General features: G+C 41.2%; 1 protein-coding gene across 3 annotated transcripts in view; it reads right to left on the bottom strand.

Annotated features, from left to right (window-relative positions):
* Positions 1–5,183: 5,183 nt before the first annotated feature.
* The window catches only part of LOC308690929 (E3 ubiquitin-protein ligase rnf213-alpha), an 88,060-nt gene continuing 71,560 nt past the window's right edge, over positions 5,184–21,683 (bottom strand). For 2 of the 3 annotated variants that reach the window (XM_081365718.1, XM_081365719.1), the window contains exons 67-72: positions 20,943–21,144; positions 11,563–11,640; positions 10,081–10,278; positions 7,290–7,379; positions 7,028–7,206; positions 5,184–5,941 (exon numbers count right to left, since the gene is read on the bottom strand). In XM_081365718.1, coding sequence (XP_081221844.1) covers positions 5,788–5,941; positions 7,028–7,206; positions 7,290–7,379; positions 10,081–10,278; positions 11,563–11,640; positions 20,943–21,144 — 901 coding nt within the window. In that variant the 3' untranslated portion in view covers positions 5,184–5,787. The remainder of the gene's footprint in view (positions 5,942–7,027; positions 7,207–7,289; positions 7,380–10,080; positions 10,279–11,562; positions 11,641–20,942; positions 21,145–21,683) is intronic. The other variant, XR_014030214.1, reaches the window with a different exon arrangement.

The following is a 21,683-nucleotide window of genomic DNA, read 5'->3' as shown; positions in this document are numbered from 1 at the left end:
CGTTACTGAAGGCCCTGACTGAAACCCCACGGTACGCTACTGTCTAAACCTTCTCAAATGAAGTTCTGTGGACTTATGACAGACGTGTGTTTGTGATGATCTTTTTACTGTTCTTGTTCCTCTTTCCTTCAGTGATTCTGCTTGTTAACAGCAGGTGTTCATCAGAACTTAACCCGTTCCTCTCATTAACTTTAACTCTGTGAGTTAAAAAACAGAGTCATTTACACTTTTTTTCAGTCGCTAACAAGCGTTTGTCCAACCAGTTGTCACATTTTCAAAACTCTAAACACAATTAGCACAGCATCGGTCTTTTGTGGCCATACCATTCACACATTTCATGTCGTTTTCACACAATATGCAGTCAGTGAACACATTTCCACAATGCTTACATTTTCTTAAAGGGACTGTGTGTTAGATTAGCTTTTTAGGTATTTTATTATCTAAAATCAATATTTTTATTAATAAATATGCCCTCAATGATGTACAAATACCTATGCCAATGATCAGACTAATCCTCGTAAACGAAGAATTTATTATCTTTATATACATGGGACGGGTAGGTCCACGGAGGCTTCCGCCATCTTGAAAAACTATAATAGCAGAGAGGGACAAAAAGTACTAGACCAACGCATTTCCACGACGCGTTTCGTTCAGAGCCAGCGTCACGTGACTGAAGTCAGCAGAAGCGGAGAAGCAGAGCAGAGAGAGGCGCTTGTCACTGCCCGGCAAGTTTAAAAGGCTGCACTGCACGGTTATTTATACACGTTCATTCATACATATGCTGAGTCACAGGATAAGGAGTCCTCGTCGTCGGAAAAGTCCAAAATAGACCGTAAAAGGAAACGTGACCGGAGATTACAAAAACAAGGGTTAATGTCGGGATAGCTATGCAGGAGAAAGCTTTTAAAAGAGACGCTGAAGGTGCCTGCTTTCTTCTCGACAGGTAAGTCAATGTTACAGTCTTAATAACGAGTTTTTTTTTTTCATTGCTTGGTTGTGTACTTTATTATATAGACAGAAGAACATTTATAGTAAAAGTTAAACAGGCTCATTGATGAATAGCAGCTATTGAGTAAAGTAACATTAGAGAAGTTTTTATTATATAGACAGAAAAATAATAATATAATATTTATATAATAAAAAACTATATAAGTTTTTTATTATATAGAGAAGTACTTTATTATATAGACAGAAGAACATTTATAGTAAAAGTTAAACAGGCTCTTTGATGAATAGCAGCTATTGAGTAAAGTAAAATTAGAGAAGGCTCTGATGATGATATCTAACAATGCACGTAGCCTACTTCAAAAAGTTGTACACTTGAGTGTTTTTGTTTTCGTGGCCGACCAACACAAACCGAGGCATAGGATGAAAAAAAACTACCTTAGTTAATGTTTTTCACAGTCAGTAATTCATATTGTAACATTCTTTTTTCATTGTTTCAAGATTCAGTTTGTTTTAAATAACAAACCTGTTCACCCGAAGAAAAACTCGAAAGTGCTATTATAAGACATCCTGTCATAGCTTTTTGGTACATAATGGCTACCTAGGCGCTGGAGAGCAATATTCGTTTAAATGCAAAATACAATTTCACCACTAGATGGGAGAAATTCCTACTTACTGTCCCTTTAACAGACAACAAAATTATGGATTGTTTTTGTAGTATTTACAAATGTTAACACACAACATCCCACAATAGCAAAAACAATATTCCAAACCTTAGAGACAGTATAAAAACCTCTGCTTCTGCAATGATATCAGTTCAAAAACAATATATCTCAGCTGATAATAAACAAACAATTGAATAATTGACACTTCTATTACATAGACACTTATGCAGAAAAGAAGACTTTGAGGAGTGAAGTTTTTGGAAGTGAGAGGTGCAGGGCCAGGGAGAAGAGTAGGCCCAAGGTAGAGGTGTAAGAATGCGTAGTGGTGGCATTCCAAGGGCTGCAAGAACAGTAGTCAGTGATGAAATTCGTGCCACTATCATTGACCATGTAATCAACCACGGTCTTTCACTAAGAGAGGCTGGTGAAAGAGTGCAGCCCAATTTGAGGCGGTCACCGGTTGCCTCCATTATATGCATCTTTCAACAAACCCACAGGTAAGTATTGCATTTTACATGGATTGTTTCTATACAGTTTTTCTCGATTGTTTACACACATTTTCTGAAAGCATGCCTCATATTCTCAGAACTCTACACACAAATCAAAAAACACACACACAATGGTCAAAACCCCTCAATTCTCCTGCAAAATGAAACTTTACATTCAAAACAATGTTATTTCTTCTCAAAATGGTATTTTGTTTTCAAATGACACACACAAACCATCATATGAATAGACATTTATAAGAACCAGCTGAACACTGATGTGCTCAATGTAAAACACTATGATGAATGGAAAACACTTCTTCTCCACTCATCATAATGACTTAGGCCTTTTTTTGTTGTTCAGTGTTACTCTTTCTTCAGACAGTACATACATAAATGTGTTATAAAATATTTGAGAATATTGTTTTTATACTCAGAACACACAAAAACACGGTAACAAATATATTTTATTTTTTTCCCACAAAAACAATGTACACAGTGCACATCCCAACCAACACAAAGCTGCACATACAGTGGTCTACACACAAAACAACAGAAGAATTGACTGTATACAGTTACAGTAATAAAAAAAAAAATCCACTGTTGTCATCCATTGCACCATTGAAGAGCTCACCTGTGGATGTTTCATGCTAAAGCTCTGATTGCTGATTGTACAACTGTTTGCCCATGTGATGAGTCAGTGTGAATATGTGTGTTCCTTGTGAAAACAAGAGATTTTCTGCATGAAAATTGTGCCAAAAGCAGAGAATTGTGTGTAGTGTTTTGAAAAAGGTGTGTTTTAGAACTGCAATCTGAGTGTAAAGCAGGAATTGAGCTTGTAGTTTAGCAGGATTGGTTCAGGGGGTTGGTGAATGAGTTACATGTTGTGGGCAATGTGTCTCCAGTATTTGTGTGTAAACAATCGAGAAAAACTGTAACATGTCAATAAGATAATACAGTAATGCATATGTTGAATTTTTTGTCCCTCTAAAGAATGCAACGTCTTCCACCCTCTGGGGGAAGAGGAAAGCTCCTCAATAATGATTAAGAGCTTGCCATTGTAGAAATGGTTGTTGCAAATAATGCAATAAAACTGCGTGAAATTCAGAATTGTGGAGGACCATGAGAATATTTGACCATATCGATAGCATCGGCCTCACAACCAGTACGCGGACATTGTCCAAACACAGAGTGCGGATGAAGCAGCTTCCTTTGAGAAGATCAGTGAGAGAGTCAAGGAGCTACAACGACAATATGTCCAGGTATACTGTATATTCAATTCAATGTCCAGTTTTGCACTTTGCAAGTAGGTAACCTACACAGTACAGTATTTCTGATTTCATGTAATATTCTAATTTTCTGAGATTTTGATTTTGTGGTTTTCACAAGCTGTAAGCAATAATCATCAAAATTATAACAAATAAAAGGCTTGAGATACAGTAATGACATGATTTACATAAACACTGTTTCAGAGAGTTATGGAATTGGAGGCCAGCCAGGCCCCTCTATTCACATACATAGATGAGGCAGGATTCAATCTGGCCAAAAGGCGTCGACGTGGACGAGATGTAATTGGAAAAAGGGCCACAGTTGATGTGCCAGGACAGAGAGGGGCAAACATTACCATGTGTGCAGCAATTGCAAATGCAGGATTACTCCTTCACAGATGTCAGGTTGGACCCTATAATACCGAGCGCCTCCTTGCCTTTCTCCACCAGCGCCTGGTTCCAGAGCAGGATCAGGAGGATGAAAACATGAGGACCTTTGTAATTACCTGGGACAATGTGGCTTTCCATCATTCGCAAGCAATAACAGCATGGTTTGAAGTCCACCCAAGACTGGTAAATCTCTTCCTTCCACCCTTTTCACCTTTCCTCAACCCCATAGAGGAGTTCTTTTCTGCATGGAGGTGGAAGGTTTATGACCATCAGCCACATGACCAGATGTCCCTCCTTGAAGCCACGGATGCAGGGACATCCTTCATTTTCCAGCAGGATTTGCACCTGCCCACACTGCCAAAATAACCAAAACCTGGTTCAATGACCATGGTATCACTGTGTAATTACTGTGTGATTTCATGTAATATTCTAATTTTCTGAGATTTTGATTTTGTGGTTTTCACAAGCTGTAAGCAATAATCATCAAAATTATAACAAATAAAAGGCTTGAGATATCTCACTTTGCATGTAATGAGTCTATATAATATACAAGTTTCACTTTTTGAATGGAATAACTGAAATAAATAAACTTTTTGATGATATTTTTGATGATATGACCAGCACCTGTACTTTGATTGACTGCCTGTACCTTGTGAAGTGAAAACGTGTTATTCTTTGACAGAATAATTTCATTTTGAGTCAGATTTCCAGTGTTTTGGTAAAGTTAGTGTGTGCAGAGAAAGATGTGTTCTATTTTGAAATGAAGAGTTCATATATTATTTAACAAAATGTGTTTTTGAGAAGAAAATTATCCATTTGGCCAATTGTGTTTTGTAGGTGTGAGTCTGTGTTAAGAGTTTAGAAAAAGTATCTGAAGTATGGGTAAGCGCTTGTTAGCGATTAAAAAAAAACTGTAACACTGGGGGTTTTGCTGTGAACAAGTATCAGTCTCTTATGTCTGAGATTAAGGACAGTGGCTCAGTGGGAAACACTGTCGCCTCACAGCGAGAAGGTTCTGGTTCGAGTCCCAGCTGAGCCAGAACACCTGAGATGTGCGAGTCATCTGAACGTGTGCCTGTCGATGGATCCACGGCTAAGTTTCTTGGTATCACTGGGCTAAAATCTGGGTAGAATATGAATTATGAGAATTTTTGATGTTAAAACCTTCCTAACATCATAAGTCTACCTCAGAAAAATATGAACATATAGAAAGGCTCAAATGAACAGCCAACCTTTCCAAGGTGTTTTTACACTTATAAGGAGAGTTTCCAGAATCCCCACAACCCTACATATGACAAGTGAGGTTTGGAGAATAGATGGATGGAGATTATAATTCAACAATAAATGAGGAGAAGATGGTAAAAACAATGGAAATGGGTTTGAGGACATTACAAGAAAGGTAGAGTACCAGAAGAGAAGAAACCATGATCTTCAGACATGCAGCTTTTAATATTAAACTGGCAGGACGAGACAGCAGAACATGTGATGATGATCTGACCCAAATATTCTATAACAACTTTATTCAAACCCATGTTTATCATAGAAAAAGACAAACAAACACACAGCATAGTTTTAGCATATGTGTTGGTACACAGAAACATTGTTTTTAGCAGAGAACAAGATAAAGTGCAAAAAAACATGAGGTTGGTAAGGACACAAGAGCGTCCGGTTCTGGGCTCATGGTGCGCAGTTTACATTTCAAACCAGTTCACATCCTTAAATCAGTCTATACGGATTCTCAAGTAAACAAACACAGAAGGAATGGTAATACAATTGTTAGCAACTTCTCAAAACTGGAAGAAAAACGAGATACAGCACAGGTTTAGCAATGGATTCATGATTGTTTTGAACTTTGAAAAGATTTTAAGCAAGTACATCACAACTGTTTATGAATGAGTAAATATATACCGCAGAACTCTGAACCTCAGGTGCAGAAAAGGCACAGTTTTCCAAAGTCTGTAATGAGAATGGCATTTGTAAACGAAAGCGAATCTTTCCCTGATACGAGTGATTGGGTAAGACAACAGAAGCTCTTCATCTTTGGTTTCGTTCTTGTCTGACGTGGACCGAGAACGTCCATGTGTCGGTGTATTGCGCGAGCAGGATCTCTTTAGGGAAGAACTCGTCCACCTCGGGAGGAACGTCCAGATCTTTACGCTCCATGTAGGACACAACCGTGTCTTTCAGACTGCAGACACACACAGATTTACAGGAGTTCAGATAGAGCTTTAGAGACACATCAACACAATCTTAGCCAGGCTCACAGTTGATGTAGAATAGGAATATTTCCCCATATTCCCCACCAACTGGGTGTTCATTTTCATATTTTGCTTAAATTGATTATAGTAATTTAAGTAAGTATTTTCCACTTCTTGATTACCACAGTTTTATGGAGTGGTCCTTTTTTTGTCAAAATGGGTCAACGAAAAAAGCTACATTTATAATCAGATATTCTTACAAATTGTAGTCATTTTCGTGCTGCTAAGACGACCATCGTCCACGTATACACGGCATTTAAAAGTGTTTGTCTCTCCTGAAACTCTGCAGAGTGAATCTGCCAAAATATCCCCAATATTATAAAGACAGTGAAGGCTCATATTTGGCTATATTTTCTTTTAATTTATGGAAACATCTAACTACACACTTGTGGTGTGATTTATGCACATTTGTTTGAAATAGCCTACATCATGTGAACAATCTGCCCATACAGGCTAAGATTTTGTATTGTTTACACGACGGATACACACTCTCATTTTTGTTCTGTTAATTATTATCATGCTGGGGTGCGTGTCTATTTTTCATAAACGCATCAACTCGCAATTCATAATGTTGGTTTGATTGCTTTTGAAATGATTGCTACTGAAATCATTTGAGTCTCCCTGATCTAGCAGATTTGATGCCGGGTCGCTGTCTTTATGTCAAACGGGTCGGGAATTAAATGAGTGGTGCTGTCGGATAACGGGTCGGTGTTCTGTTAGGTAGAACGGGTGCGGGTTCACCAAACAGGACTCTAACATGACACAGCTTCATAAACAAATCAATACAAAAATACAGTTATCCTTAATGCACTTTTGCAGAACAGATTCGCTCAGATCTCTCAAATAGGAATGAAAAGTTTTGACATTTATATGCATCTATACACCATATAATTTAGGAATTATATGTAAATTATGGACCGGAGCAAAACTCCCAAAAACTCTGTACATCAGAAGAAAAGCGAAAATTGGTGTACAAGTTGAAGCAGAGCTACTACTATCCCATCACGAGAGCTCACCCCCAGTCAGGCTTGAAGGTGTCCGTGGCTTTGGGGTCCTTCAGGACCAGGAGCAGGAACTCGTGCATCTCCAGCAGGAAGGTGTCAGCGCTGGACTTCTTGAAGAAACTCGTGAGCAGAGTCTTGTGTTCCTCCTGCAGGGGATGCTTGTACTCTTTGCTGATTCCCACAAACGGGTCCTGAAGTGCAGATGAACACAGTCATTTTCACACACACACACTGAATACGGCAGAAACACGGTTTAGTGTGTTGAGTGTCTCACCCTCTTCAGACGTAGCATGGTCTCAGATTTCAGAGAGCTGAGCATCTGCCACAGCGCCACGCAGTGTTTCAGACTGCACCTGCTCAATGCCTGGACACACACACACACACACACACACACACACACACACACACACACACACACACACACACACACACACACACACACACACACACACACAGTCCTTGTCCTTCAATACCTTGGCTTTACATTTTATTCAGTTCCATCACACTGTTTTATGAACCAATCTAACTATACACAGCTTCCTTGAGGCAAGTTCTCCTAGTTAGAGATGCACTAAAATGAAAAATCTGGGCCAAAACCCAAACCGATAATTCAGGATACACTGAAACTGAGTTATACAAGCATTTAAACGGCACACAAGGCAGTTTTTATCTCAACTGTTTAATAACAGAACAATTTCTTGTTTTCATAACTGATTTATTCAAACATACATTAACCCTCTGATGGTCCTCGGTCATTTCTGACCGAATAATTTTCTGTTTTGAAATTTAAAAAATCACAGCTTCATCGGAAGTCTATGAAACTTGGTGACTTTTCTGGGATTAGGTATGTGAATACAAAAAAAAATTGAGGTCATGATCCGAGCATGCTAAGTGGTCGTAAAAAAAATAGTCACACTCGTGGTCTTCGGTCAAAAATGACCGACCCATAGGAAATGAATGGGAAATTTACAAAAACACAAAAATTCTCTGAATTTTTGTCTGTACAATCTACAAATCGGACACGATTCTAAAAAAAAGTACACCGCAGTAAAGGGGTGACACTCTACAACATCAAGAGTGCAAAAAATTCACACCCACCCACACACACACACATACAAACACACGTTTATACACATACACACCAATAAATTCAGATTACAAAAATCTGTTTTGAATTTTTAAAAATCACAGCTTCATCAGAATGTTACGAAACTTGGTGACTTTTCTGGCATTAGGTATGTGAACACACAAAAAAATTGAGTTCATGATCCGAGCATGCTAAGTGGTCGTAAAAAAATTAGTTATGATTTTGGTCTTCGGTCAAAATTACCCCCATAGGAAATGAATGGGAAATTGACAAAAACACAAAAATTCTCTAAAAATCAGCCACGATGCAGAAAAAAAATGCTCAGCAATGAAGGGGTGAAGCTCTAAAACATCAAGAGTGAAAAACATAACATAATTAATAATTATAATTAATATATGTATATATAATTAATATAATAATTATTAAAATTATTAAAATAATAATTAATAAAATGTTATAAACCTTGGCAAAAAGTATTATTTGAGAATTTCTAAAAAAATACATTCAATCCACATCTTAAAAGTAAGTAATTTGGTCCAAAAACAACTAGAATTCACAAACATCTCCATTTAGAGCTATACAGGCATCTAGTGGTAAACCCATGCAATAACATGTTTTATTTAATTTTATGATTAATAAATTGATGATTTTTTTTTTATTTTATTTTTTTTCTGAAAGCCTAGTCTCTATTTTACCCGAAAATACTGCATAGAATTTAAAAAAAAAAAAAAAAAAAACAAACAAACAAAAAAAAACATTATTTTCAATGGCAAAAAATGGACTATAAATATTGCATAAATATTAATAAGTTCAATCAAATTGTCTCAAAATTCTAAATTAAAAAGAATAAATATTATAGAACAAAAATAAATTGCATTGGTTTTTACTGGGATGGAGGAAGTTTCATTTTTAGGTGTCCGGTCATTTATGACCGGGAAGGCCCCCAGTGTGACTGCTAAACGAAGACCATCAGAGGGTTAAATAATGAAGACAGGTTAAGTAAAAAATGTAATGAATATGTAATACAGTGCATATATGTATCAAAATGCTCTTCTCTAGAGTTGTTTTCTAGCTAACTAATGAGTTTATGGACACTGAATAGCTTTCTTGAGGTGAATGTAAGGTTAATTGTCTTACTGACGTCTTTCCCCGGTTGAAACACTGATAAACAGTGATTTCATGAGACAGGATTCATTTTGGTAAGTTGTAATGTACCTTTGTTTCCTATGGAAGCTTGTTTCCGCCACAGAATAAAATATTTTAAAAGATAATTGAAACTTTTTATCTCACAATTGCAAGTTTACATCTCGCAATTCTGACTTTATAACACGCAATTGCGACTTTATATCATGCAATTCTGAATTTATAACTCCCAATTGCGTATTATAAAGTCAGAATTGCGAGATATAAACATGCAATTCTGAGAAAAAAAGTCAGAATTTCAAGTATATTTCTCACAATTGCGAGTTTATATCTCATAATTCTGACTTTATAACACGCAATTGCGACTTTATATCACGCAATTTTGACTTAACACACAATTGCGATTGCTTAACACAAATCACGTCATTCTGAGATAAAAAGTCAGAATTGTGAGATTAAAAAGTCGCAATTGCCTTTTTTATTTTTCACTCTGTGGCGGAAACAAGCTTCCATAGTTTCCACACACCCTCTGCTGTTCACCCATGTTTATTGCGTGCTGTAACTAGTAAAGAGGAGATGAGATGATCGGTTCACATGCCGCTTGAACCGAGGTGCTACAGCGATCCGTGACGCCGTATTAAAGAGCGCCAAAACGACATTTACTGTTTGAATTTCATAATAAAATCGACAGAGCACAAAGCCTTTCGTGATTATTGGATGGCGCACTCCAAGTTTTGTTCACGCATCAGCAGAGACTAAAAGATTTTAGATTTAAGAAACGTTTGATGACGTGGGGCTAAATGAAGTTGGGGTAAATATTGTGCTCATGACCCACCTTGTAGATGTGCGAGCCCATGTGGTCCGTCATCTGCAGCACCTCTTTGAGATAGGAGCTCAGCTGCATGTGTGGGTCGGCCCCAGTCATGGCGAGGAAGCCCAGGGCCAGCTGGACGGTGGACAACGCCTCACACACGTCGCTGTAGGACTGCAGATCCTTCACCAGGTCGTGCTGCGTCAGCGGCTGCAACGGCTCCTGCCACACACAACACAACACAGCTTGAGGAACGCTTTCAAATCTCACAAATATCATTGATTTCATTAAATATACAATTTAAAAGGTGCATTTAAACAACAGAAATGTTCATTAACAGCATTACGCACTATACGCTTGCTAGGAACGGGTTTTCTTCGTGGAAGTTTTGCATTTGGAGAGCTAATAAAATATTAAAACTCAGTCAAATCAATATATTGTGTACAGTTATTTAATTATGCCATCCAGTATCGTGGACTCGCTCTCTCTTGTTTCATACAAACGCAGCGGCGGCCATTTTGTGACTAGTGTTTTGTGTATAAGAGACAAACAGGTACGATTTTAAATCAGTTCATTTTGAAATCAATATCTCTTATCTCCATAATTATTTATGTGGTGAAATGCTGTGCAATAAGTGGTATAACTACCGTATCTCTTAAATGTCCGTCTAGTTTGAACTTGCCGCTGAAACTGCTCTCTACGAGGAAGCTTTGCGTTTAAAGACCCAACTCAGATCAATACTTCTAATTATTTGTCTATGTGTGTCTAATTATTTACTTATGTGGCAAGTAGACATGTAATAAGCGGGATAATGTACATCTAGCCGGTTGTTATCTCAGAATAAACCCCCTTCAGGCTGATGAAGACCTGATCCTGATCACCCCGACAGGGTTTATTCTGCAATAACAACCGGCTGGATGTACATACATAACCAAGTAAGGAATGATTGGAGTAAGGAATAATAAGTAAATTATTCCACTTATACTACGGTTACGGTTTAAAGACAGCCCTACTGTGAGCAACGAGGCTGTTAATTGATAGTATTTGTTACTGTTGAAGCCGTTAGCCCGCATTATTTCAACTTCTTTTTAAAATAATCGTATTTAACAGCACAATTTTGGTTGAAAAACTAACAGAAAATTCCACCAATCAGAGTCAAAACAAGCAAAAAGCGCCAAAGGATCTCAATAGCCCCACCCACTCCCATGAATCACTCCGAATGACGTAATCGAAGCAACCTCTCTACGCTCTTAAATTAGGATAGTCTTGTTCTAGTTCATGGCTGATAATGCTTCACCGAAGACTTCTTAAAAATCCCTATGGGCGAAATGATTGGAAAAATACTTCTGGAACCAAACCAGCACTGCTGAAAACGTGGACGGGTGATATTGCTTTATGATACACTCTATCGCACACGTTAGAATTAAACCAATCAGACCAATTAGTCAACCAATTAGAATCCAGCATTAAATAAGATACAGATTATACATGTATAATGTGACTTACTTGTTGAACTTTGCCCTTCACATCTTTTAATATGATCTCATAATTTCTGTCCTGTCTGTTCACCAATGTCGGAATACCCTGAAAAACAAAACAAGAATAAATAAATCAGTAAATACAACTTTTCTAATACATATACTCTGCAGAAGCTTGAAGAACTCTTATAAACTGCTCTGAGTAGGCATTAGTCAGTGGTGCAGTGATGTACATTAATGCTGATGTGTGTCAGTGGTGCAGTGATGTACATTAATGGTGATGTGAGTCAGTGGTGCAGTGACGTACATTAATGGTGATGTGAGTCAGTGGTGCAGTGACGTACATTAATGCTGATGTGTGTCAGTGGTGCAGTGACGTACATTAATGGTGATGTGTGTCAGTGGTGCAGTGACGTACATTAATGGTGATGTGAGTCAGTGGTGCAGTGACGTACATTAATGGTGATGTGAGTCAGTGGTGCAGTGACGTACATTAATGCTGATGTGTGTCAGTGGTGCAGTGATGTACATTAATGGTGATGTGTGTCAGTGGTGCAGTGACGTACATTAATGCTGATGTGTGTCAGTGGTGCAGTGACGTACATTAATGGTGATGTGTGTCAGTGGTGCAGTGACGTACATTAATGCTGATGTGTGTCAGTGGTGCAGTGACGTACATTAATGGTGATGTGTGTCAGTGGTGCAGTGACGTACATTAATGCTGATGTGTGTCAGTGGTGCAGTGACGTACATTAATGGTGATGTGTGTCAGTGGTGCAGTGACGTACATTAATGGTGATGTGTGTCAGTGGTGCAGTGACGTACATTAATGCTGATGTGTGTCAGTGGTGCAGTGACGTACATTAATGCTGATGTGTGTCAGTGGTGCAGTGACGTACATTAATGCTGATGTGAGTCAGTGGTGCAGTGACGTACATTAATGGTGATGTGAGTCAGTGGTGCAGTGACGTACATTAATGGTGATGTGAGTCAGTGGTGCAGTGACGTACATTAATGGTGATGTGTGTCAGTGGTGCAGTGACGTACATTAATGCTGATGTGTGTCAGTGGTGCAGTGACGTACATTAATGGTGATGTGTGTCAGTGGTGCAGTGACGTACATTAATGCTGATGTGAGTCAGTGGTGCAGTGACGTACATTAATGCTGATGTGTGTCAGTGGTGCAGTGACGTACATTAATGCTGATGTGTGTCAGTGGTGCAGTGACGTACATTAATGCTGATGTGTGTCAGTGGTGCAGTGACGTACATTAATGGTGATGTGAGTCAGTGGTGCAGTGACGTACATTAATGGTGATGTGTGTCAGTGGTGCAGTGACGTACATTAATGGTGATGTGTGTCAGTGGTGCAGTGACGTACATTAATGGTGATGTGTGTCAGTGGTGCAGTGACGTACATTAATGCTGATGTGTGTCAGTGGTGCAGTGACGTACATTAATGCTGATGTGTGTCAGTGGTGCAGTGACGTACATTAATGCTGATGTGTGTCAGTGGTGCAGTGACGTACATTAATGGTGATGTGTGTCAGTGGTGCAGTGACGTACATTAATGCTGATGTGAGTCAGTGGTGCAGTGACGTACATTAATGCTGATGTGAGTCAGTGGTGCAGTGACGTACATTAATGCTGATGTGTGTCAGTGGTGCAGTGACGTACATTAATGCTGATGTGTGTCAGTGGTGCAGTGACGTACATTAATGGTGATGTGAGTCAGTGGTGCAGTGACGTACATTAATGCTGATGTGTGTCAGTGGTGCAGTGACGTACATTAATGCTGATGTGAGTCAGTGGTGCAGTGACGTTCATTAATGCTGATGTGAGTCAGTGGTGCAGTGACGTACATTAATGCTGATGTGTGTCAGTGGTGCAGTGACGTACATTAATGCTGATGTGTGTCAGTGGTGCAGTGACGTACATTAATGCTGATGTGTGTCAGTGGTGCAGTGACGTACATTAATGGTGATGTGTGTCAGTGGTGCAGTGACGTACATTAATGCTGATGTGTGTCAGTGGTGCAGTGACGTACATTAATGCTGATGTGTGTCAGTGGTGCAGTGACGTACATTAATGCTGATGTGTGTCAGTGGTGCAGTGACGTACATTAATGGTGATGTGTGTCAGTGGTGCAGTGACGTACATTAATGCTGATGTGAGTCAGTGGTGCAGTGACGTACATTAATGGTGATGTGTGTCAGTGGTGCAGTGACGTACATTAATGCTGATGTGAGTCAGTGGTGCAGTGACGTACATTAATGGTGATGTGTGTCAGTGGTGCAGTGACGTACATTAATGGTGATGTGTGTCAGTGGTGCAGTGACGTACATTAATGGTGATGTGTGTCAGTGGTGCAGTGACGTACATTAATGGTGATGTGTGTCAGTGGTGCAGTGACGTACATTAATGCTGATGTGTGTCAGTGGTGCAGTGACGTACATTAATGGTGATGTGTGTCAGTGGTGCAGTGACGTACATTAATGGTGATGTGAGTCAGTGGTGCAGTGACGTACATTAATGGTGATGTGTGTCAGTGGTGCAGTGACGTACATTAATGGTGATGTGTGTCAGTGGTGCAGTGACGTACATTAATGCTGATGTGTGTCAGTGGTGCAGTGACGTACATTAATGGTGATGTGTGTCAGTGGTGCAGTGAAGTACATTAATGGTGATGTGTGTCAGTGGTGCAGTGACGTACATTAATGGTGATGTGTGTCAGTGGTGCAGTGACGTACATTAATGGTGATGTGAGTCAGTGGTGCAGTGACGTACATTAATGGTGATGTGTGTCAGTGGTGCAGTGACGTACATTAATGGTGATGTGAGTCAGTGGTGCAGTGACGTACATTAATGGTGATGTGAGTCAGTGGTGCAGTGACGTACATTAATGCTGATGTGTGTCAGTGGTGCAGTGACGTACATTAATGCTGATGTGTGTCAGTGGTGCAGTGACGTACATTAATGCTGATGTGTGTCAGTGATGCAGTGACGTACATTAATGGTGATGTGAGTCAGTGGTGCAGTGACGTACATTAATGCTGATGTGAGTCAGTGGTGCAGTGACGTACATTAATGCTGATGTGTGTCAGTGGTGCAGTGACGTACATTAATGCTGATGTGAGTCAGTGGTGCAGTGACGTACATTAATGGTGATGTGTGTCAGTGGTGCAGTGACGTACATTAATGCTGATGTGTGTCAGTGGTGCAGTGACGTACATTAATGCTGATGTGTGTCAGTGGTGCAGTGACGTACATTAATGGTGATGTGTGTCAGTGGTGCAGTGACGTACATTAATGGTGATGTGTGTCAGTGGTGCAGTGACGTACATTAATGGTGATGTGAGTCAGTGGTGCAGTGACGTACATTAATGGTGATGTGTGTCAGTGGTGCAGTGACGTACATTAATGCTGATGTGTGTCAGTGGTGCAGTGACGTACATTAATGCTGATGTGTGTCAGTGGTGCAGTGACGTACATTAATGGTGATGTGTGTCAGTGGTGCAGTGACGTACATTAATGCTGATGTGAGTCAGTGGTGCAGTGACGTACATTAATGGTGATGTGTGTCAGTGGTGCAGTGACGTACATTAATGGTGATGTGTGTCAGTGGTGCAGTGACGTACATTAATGGTGATGTGTGTCAGTGGTGCAGTGACGTACATTAATGGTGATGTGTGTCAGTGGTGCAGTGACGTACATTAATGGTGATGTGTGTCAGTGGTGCAGTGACGTACATTAATGCTGATGTGTGTCAGTGGTGCAGTGACGTACATTAATGTGATGTGTGTCAGTGGTGCAGTGACGTACATTAATGGTGATGTGTGTCAGTGGTGCAGTGACGTACATTAATGGTGATGTGTGTCAGTGGTGCAGTGACGTACATTAATGGTGATGTGAGTCAGTGGTGCAGTGACGTACATTAATGGTGATGTGTGTCAGTGGTGCAGTGACGTACATTAATGCTGATGTGAGTCAGTGGTGCAGTGACGTACATTAATGGTGATGTGAGTCAGTGGTGCAGTGACGTACATTAATGCTGATGTGTGTCAGTGGTGCAGTGACGTACATTAATGCTGATGTGTGTCAGTGGTGCAGTGACGTACATTAATGCTGATGTGTGTCAGTGGTGCAGTGACGTACATTAATGGTGATGTGAGTCAGTGGTGCAGTGACGTACATTAATGGTGATGTGTGTCAGTGGTGCAGTGACGTACATTAATGCTGATGTGTGTCAGTGGTGCAGTGACGTACATTAATGGTGATGTGTGTCAGTGGTGCAGTGACGTACATTAATGCTGATGTGTGTCAGTGGTGCAGTGACGTACATTAATGGTGATGTGAGTCAGTGGTGCAGTGACGTACATTAATGCTGATGTGTGTCAGTGGTGCAGTGACGTACATTAATGGTGATGTGTGTCAGTGGTGCAGTGACGTACATTAATGCTGATGTGTGTCAGTGGTGCAGTGACGTACATTAATGGCTGATGTGTGTCAGTGGTGCAGTGACGTACATTAATGCTGATGTGAGTCAGTGGTGCAGTGACGTACATTAATGGTGATGTGTGTCAGTGGTGCAGTGACGTACATTAATGCTGATGTGTGTCAGTGGTGCAGTGACGTACATTAATGCTGATGTGTGTCAGTGGTGCAGTGACGTACATTAATGGTGATGTGTGTCAGTGGTGCAGTGACGTACATTAATGGTGATGTGTGTCAGTGGTGCAGTGACGTACATTAATGGTGATGTGAGTCAGTGGTGCAGTGACGTACATTAATGGTGATGTGTGTCAGTGGTGCAGTGACGTACATTAATGCTGATGTGTGTCAGTGGTGCAGTGACGTACATTAATGCTGATGTGTGTCAGTGGTGCAGTGACGTACATTAATGGTGATGTGTGTCAGTGGTGCAGTGACGTACATTAATGCTGATGTGTGTCAGTGGTGCAGTGACGTACATTAATGGTGATGTGAGTCAGTGGTGCAGTGACGTACATTAATGGTGATGTGTGTCAGTGGTGCAGTGACGTACATTAATGCTGATGTGTGTCAGTGGTGCAGTGACGTACATTAATGGTGATGTGTGTCAGTGGTGCAGTGACGTACATTAATGGTGATGTGAGTCAGTGGTGCAGTGACGTACATTATGGTGATGTGAGTCAGTGGTGCAGTGACGTACATTAATGCTGATGTGTGTCAGTGGTGCAGTGACGTACATTAATGGTGATGTGAGTCAGTGGTGCAGTGACGTACATTAATGGTGATGTGTGTCAGTGGTGCAGTGACGTACATTAATGGTGATGTGTGTCAGTGGTGCAGTGACGTACATTAATGCTGATGTGAGTCAGTGGTGCAGTGACGTACATTAATGGTGATGTGTGTCAGTGGTGCAGTGACGTACATTAATGGTGATGTGAGTCAGTGGTGCAGTGACGTACATTAATGGTGATGTGAGTCAGTGGTGCAGTGACGTACATTAATGCTGATGTGTGTCAGTGGTGCAGTGACGTACATTAATGCTGATGTGTGTCAGTGGTGCAGTGACGTACATTAATGCTGATGTGTGTCAGTGGTGCAGTGACGTACATTAATGCTGATGTGTGTCAGTGGTGCAGTGACGTACATTAATGGTGATGTGTGTCAGTGGTGCAGTGACGTACATTAATGCTGATGTGAGTCAGTGGTGCAGTGACGTACATTAATGGTGATGTGTGTCAGTGGTGCAGTGACGTACATTAATGCTGATGTGAGTCAGTGGTGCAGTGACGTACATTAATGCTGATGTGTGTCAGTGGTGCAGTGACGTACATTAATGCTGATGTGTGTCAGTGGTGCAGTGACGTACATTAATGGTGATGTGTGTCAGTGGTGCAGTGACGTACATTAATGCTGATGTGAGTCAGTGGTGCAGTGACGTACATTAATGGTGATGTGTGTCAGTGGTGCAGTGACGTACATTAATGCTGATGTGAGTCAGTGGTGCAGTGACGTACATTAATGCTGATGTGTGTCAGTGGTGCAGTGACGTACATTAATGGTGATGTGTGTCAGTGGTGCAGTGACGTACATTAATGCTGATGTGTGTCAGTGGTGCAGTGACGTACATTAATGCTGATGTGTGTCAGTGGTGCAGTGACGTACATTAATGCTGATGTGTGTCAGTGGTGCAGTGACGTACATTAATGCTGATGTGTGTCAGTGGTGCAGTGACGTACATTAATGCCGATGTGAGTCAGTGGTGCAGTGACGTACATTAATGGTGATGTGTGTCAGTGGTGCAGTGACGTACATTAATGCCGATGTGTGTCAGTGGTGCAGTGACGTACATTAATGCTGATGTGTGTCAGTGGTGCAGTGACGTACATTAATGGTGATGTGTGTCAGTGGTGCAGTGACGTACATTAATGGTGATGTGTGTCAGTGGTGCAGTGACGTACATTAATGGTGATGTGTGTCAGTGGTGCAGTGACGTACATTAATGCTGATGTGTGTCAGTGGTGCAGTGACGTACATTAATGGTGATGTGTGTCAGTGGTGCAGTGACGTACATTAATGGTGATGTGTGTCAGTGGTGCAGTGACGTACATTAATGCTGATGTGTGTCAGTGGTGCAGTGACGTACATTAATGGTGATGTGAGTCAGTGGTGCAGTGACGTACATTAATGGTGATGTGAGTCAGTGGTGCAGTGACGTACATTAATGCTGATGTGTGTCAGTGGTGCAGTGACGTACATTAATGCTGATGTGTGTCAGTGGTGCAGTGACGTACATTAATGCTGATGTGTGTCAGTGGTGCAGTGACGTACATTAATGCTGATGTGTGTCAGTGGTGCAGTGACGTACATTAATGCTGATGTGTGTCAGTGGTGCAGTGACGTACATTAATGGTGATGTGTGTCAGTGGTGCAGTGACGTACATTAATGCTGATGTGAGTCAGTGGTGCAGTGACGTACATTAATGGTGATGTGTGTCAGTGGTGCAGTGACGTACATTAATGCTGATGTGAGTCAGTGGTGCAGTGACGTACATTAATGCTGATGTGTGTCAGTGGTGCAGTGACGTACATTAATGCTGATGTGTGTCAGTGGTGCAGTGACGTACATTAATGGTGATGTGTGTCAGTGGTGCAGTGACGTACATTAATGCTGATGTGAGTCAGTGGTGCAGTGACGTACATTAATGGTGATGTGTGTCAGTGGTGCAGTGACGTACATTAATGCTGATGTGAGTCAGTGGTGCAGTGACGTACATTAATGGTGATGTGTGTCAGTGGTGCAGTGACGTACATTAATGGTGATGTGAGTCAGTGGTGCAGTGACGTACATTAATGGTGATGTGAGTCAGTGGTGCAGTGACGTACATTAATGCTGATGTGTGTCAGTGGTGCAGTGACGTACATTAATGGTGATGTGTGTCAGTGGTGCAGTGACGTACATTAATGCTGATGTGTGTCAGTGGTGCAGTGACGTACATTAATGGTGATGTGTGTCAGTGGTGCAGTGACGTACATTAATGCTGATGTGTGTCAGTGGTGCAGTGACGTACATTAATGGTGATGTGTGTCAGTGGTGCAGTGACGTACATTAATGGTGATGTGTGTCAGTGGTGCAGTGACGTACATTAATGCTGATGTGTGTCAGTGGTGCAGTGACGTACATTAATGGTGATGTGAGTCAGTGGTGCAGTGACGTACATTAATGGTGATGTGAGTCAGTGGTGCAGTGACGTACATTAATGCTGATGTGTGTCAGTGGTGCAGTGACGTACATTAATGCTGATGTGTGTCAGTGGTGCAGTGACGTACATTAATGCTGATGTGTGTCAGTGGTGCAGTGACGTACATTAATGCTGATGTGTGTCAGTGGTGCAGTGACGTACATTAATGCTGATGTGTGTCAGTGGTGCAGTGACGTACATTAATGGTGATGTGTGTCAGTGGTGCAGTGACGTACATTAATGCTGATGTGAGTCAGTGGTGCAGTGACGTACATTAATGGTGATGTGTGTCAGTGGTGCAGTGACGTACATTAATGCTGATGTGAGTCAGTGGTGCAGTGACGTACATTAATGCTGATGTGTGTCAGTGGTGCAGTGACGTACATTAATGCTGATGTGTGTCAGTGGTGCAGTGACGTACATTAATGGTGATGTGTGTCAGTGGTGCAGTGACGTACATTAATGCTGATGTGAGTCAGTGGTGCAGTGACGTACATTAATGGTGATGTGTGTCAGTGGTGCAGTGACGTACATTAATGCTGATGTGAGTCAGTGGTGCAGTGACGTACATTAATGGTGATGTGTGTCAGTGGTGCAGTGACGTACATTAATGGTGATGTGAGTCAGTGGTGCAGTGACGTACATTAATGGTGATGTGAGTCAGTGGTGCAGTGACGTACATTAATGCTGATGTGTGTCAGTGGTGCAGTGACGTACATTAATGGTGATGTGTGTCAGTGGTGCAGTGACGTACATTAATGCTGATGTGTGTCAGTGGTGCAGTGACGTACATTAATGGTGATGTGTGTCAGTGGTGCAGTGACGTACATTAATGCTGATGTGTGTCAGTGGTGCAGTGACGTACATTAATGCTGATGTGTGTCAGTGGTTCAGTGACGTACATTAATGGTGATGTGAGTCAGTGGTGCAGTGACGTACATTAATGCTGATGTGAGTCAGTGGTGCAGTGACGTACATTAATGCTGATGTGTGTCAGTGGTGCAGTGACGTACATTAATGGTGATGTGAGTCAGTGGTGCAGTGACGTACATTAATGGTGATGTGTGTCAGTGGTGCAGTGACGTACATTAATGCTGATGTGTGTCAGTGGTGCAGTGACGTACATTAATGCTGATGTGTGTCAGTGGTGCAGTGACGTACATTAATGGTGATGTGAGTCAGTGGTGCAGTGACGTACATTAATGCTGATGTGTGTCAGTGATGCAGTGACGTACATTAATGGTGATGTGAGTCAGTGGTGCAGTGACGTACATTAATGCTGATGTGTGTCAGTGGTGCAGTGACGTACATTAATGCTGATGTGTGTCAGTGGTGCAGTGACGTACATTAATGCTGATGTGTGTCAGTGGTGCAGTGACGTACATTAATGGTGATGTGAGTCAGTGGTGCAGTGACGTACATTAATGCTGATGTGAGTCACTGGTGCAGTGACGTACATTAATGCTGATGTGTGTCAGTGGTGCAGTGACGTACATTAATGCTGATGTGAGTCAGTGGTGCAGTGACGTACATTAATGCTGATGTGAGTCAGTGGTGCAGTGACGTACATTAATGGTGATGTGTGTCAGTGGTGCAGTGACGTACATTAATGCTGATGTGTGTCAGTGGTGCAGTGACGTACATTAATGCTGATGTGAGTCAGTGGTGCAGTGACGTACATTAATGGTGATGTGTGGTTTGCCCTGTAGGAAGCGGGTCAGGATCTGCTGCTGGATCTGGGGCAGGTCGTACTCCAGCAGGGTCTCCTGCCCGCGCTCCATGCTGTACTGGCAGTGGGACAGCACCAGTGGCAGCAGGTCTCGTTCATACTCGTAGCGAATCACGTGCAGATCCGTCAGGTCCGCTGGGCTCACCGTGTAACTGGAGGAAACAGGGCAGAGAATGAGCTGGAGAAACTGGAAAACTTTAACTGCTAGCTCTGACAGGGCAAAAGTTCAGAACAGAAGAGGTCCGAACAATACTTTTTTGGAACAGTTACTTTTCATCAAAGCCGTAGTACTTTGTAAAAGAAAAAAAAAACCTAAACACTTAAAATAGTCATCAAAGATGTGAATCTTGGGGCCCAGAGAGCCAAAACAGTGATGTTCAAGAATATTTACCATAAAAGTAAATATTTCTCCCGACTGGATATGAAAATAAAATAGTCCGTTAAAACATCTGATCTAATCTTTTTATATTTTACATTTAGACACCTACAGTACATGTGCATGGCACATAGAAGGCCTTGGGACTGAGAAAACATACTGGGGGTGCAGGTTTACCTCTTAAGAAAAGTATGGACCATTTTTATATTTTGCTCAAAGTAATGTACTACTAAAAACAAACAAACAAAATGTACATAATAATCAAAACTCCCAGCATGAGGACAAAACAAAGTTAACTAGTAATTTAAACCTTTT

This window comes from Scardinius erythrophthalmus (genome assembly GCF_964197995.2).
Source record: "Scardinius erythrophthalmus genome assembly, chromosome: 1".
Taxonomy (NCBI): domain Eukaryota; kingdom Metazoa; phylum Chordata; class Actinopteri; order Cypriniformes; family Leuciscidae; genus Scardinius; species Scardinius erythrophthalmus.
This window is presented reverse-complemented; position numbering and strand designations above follow the sequence as displayed.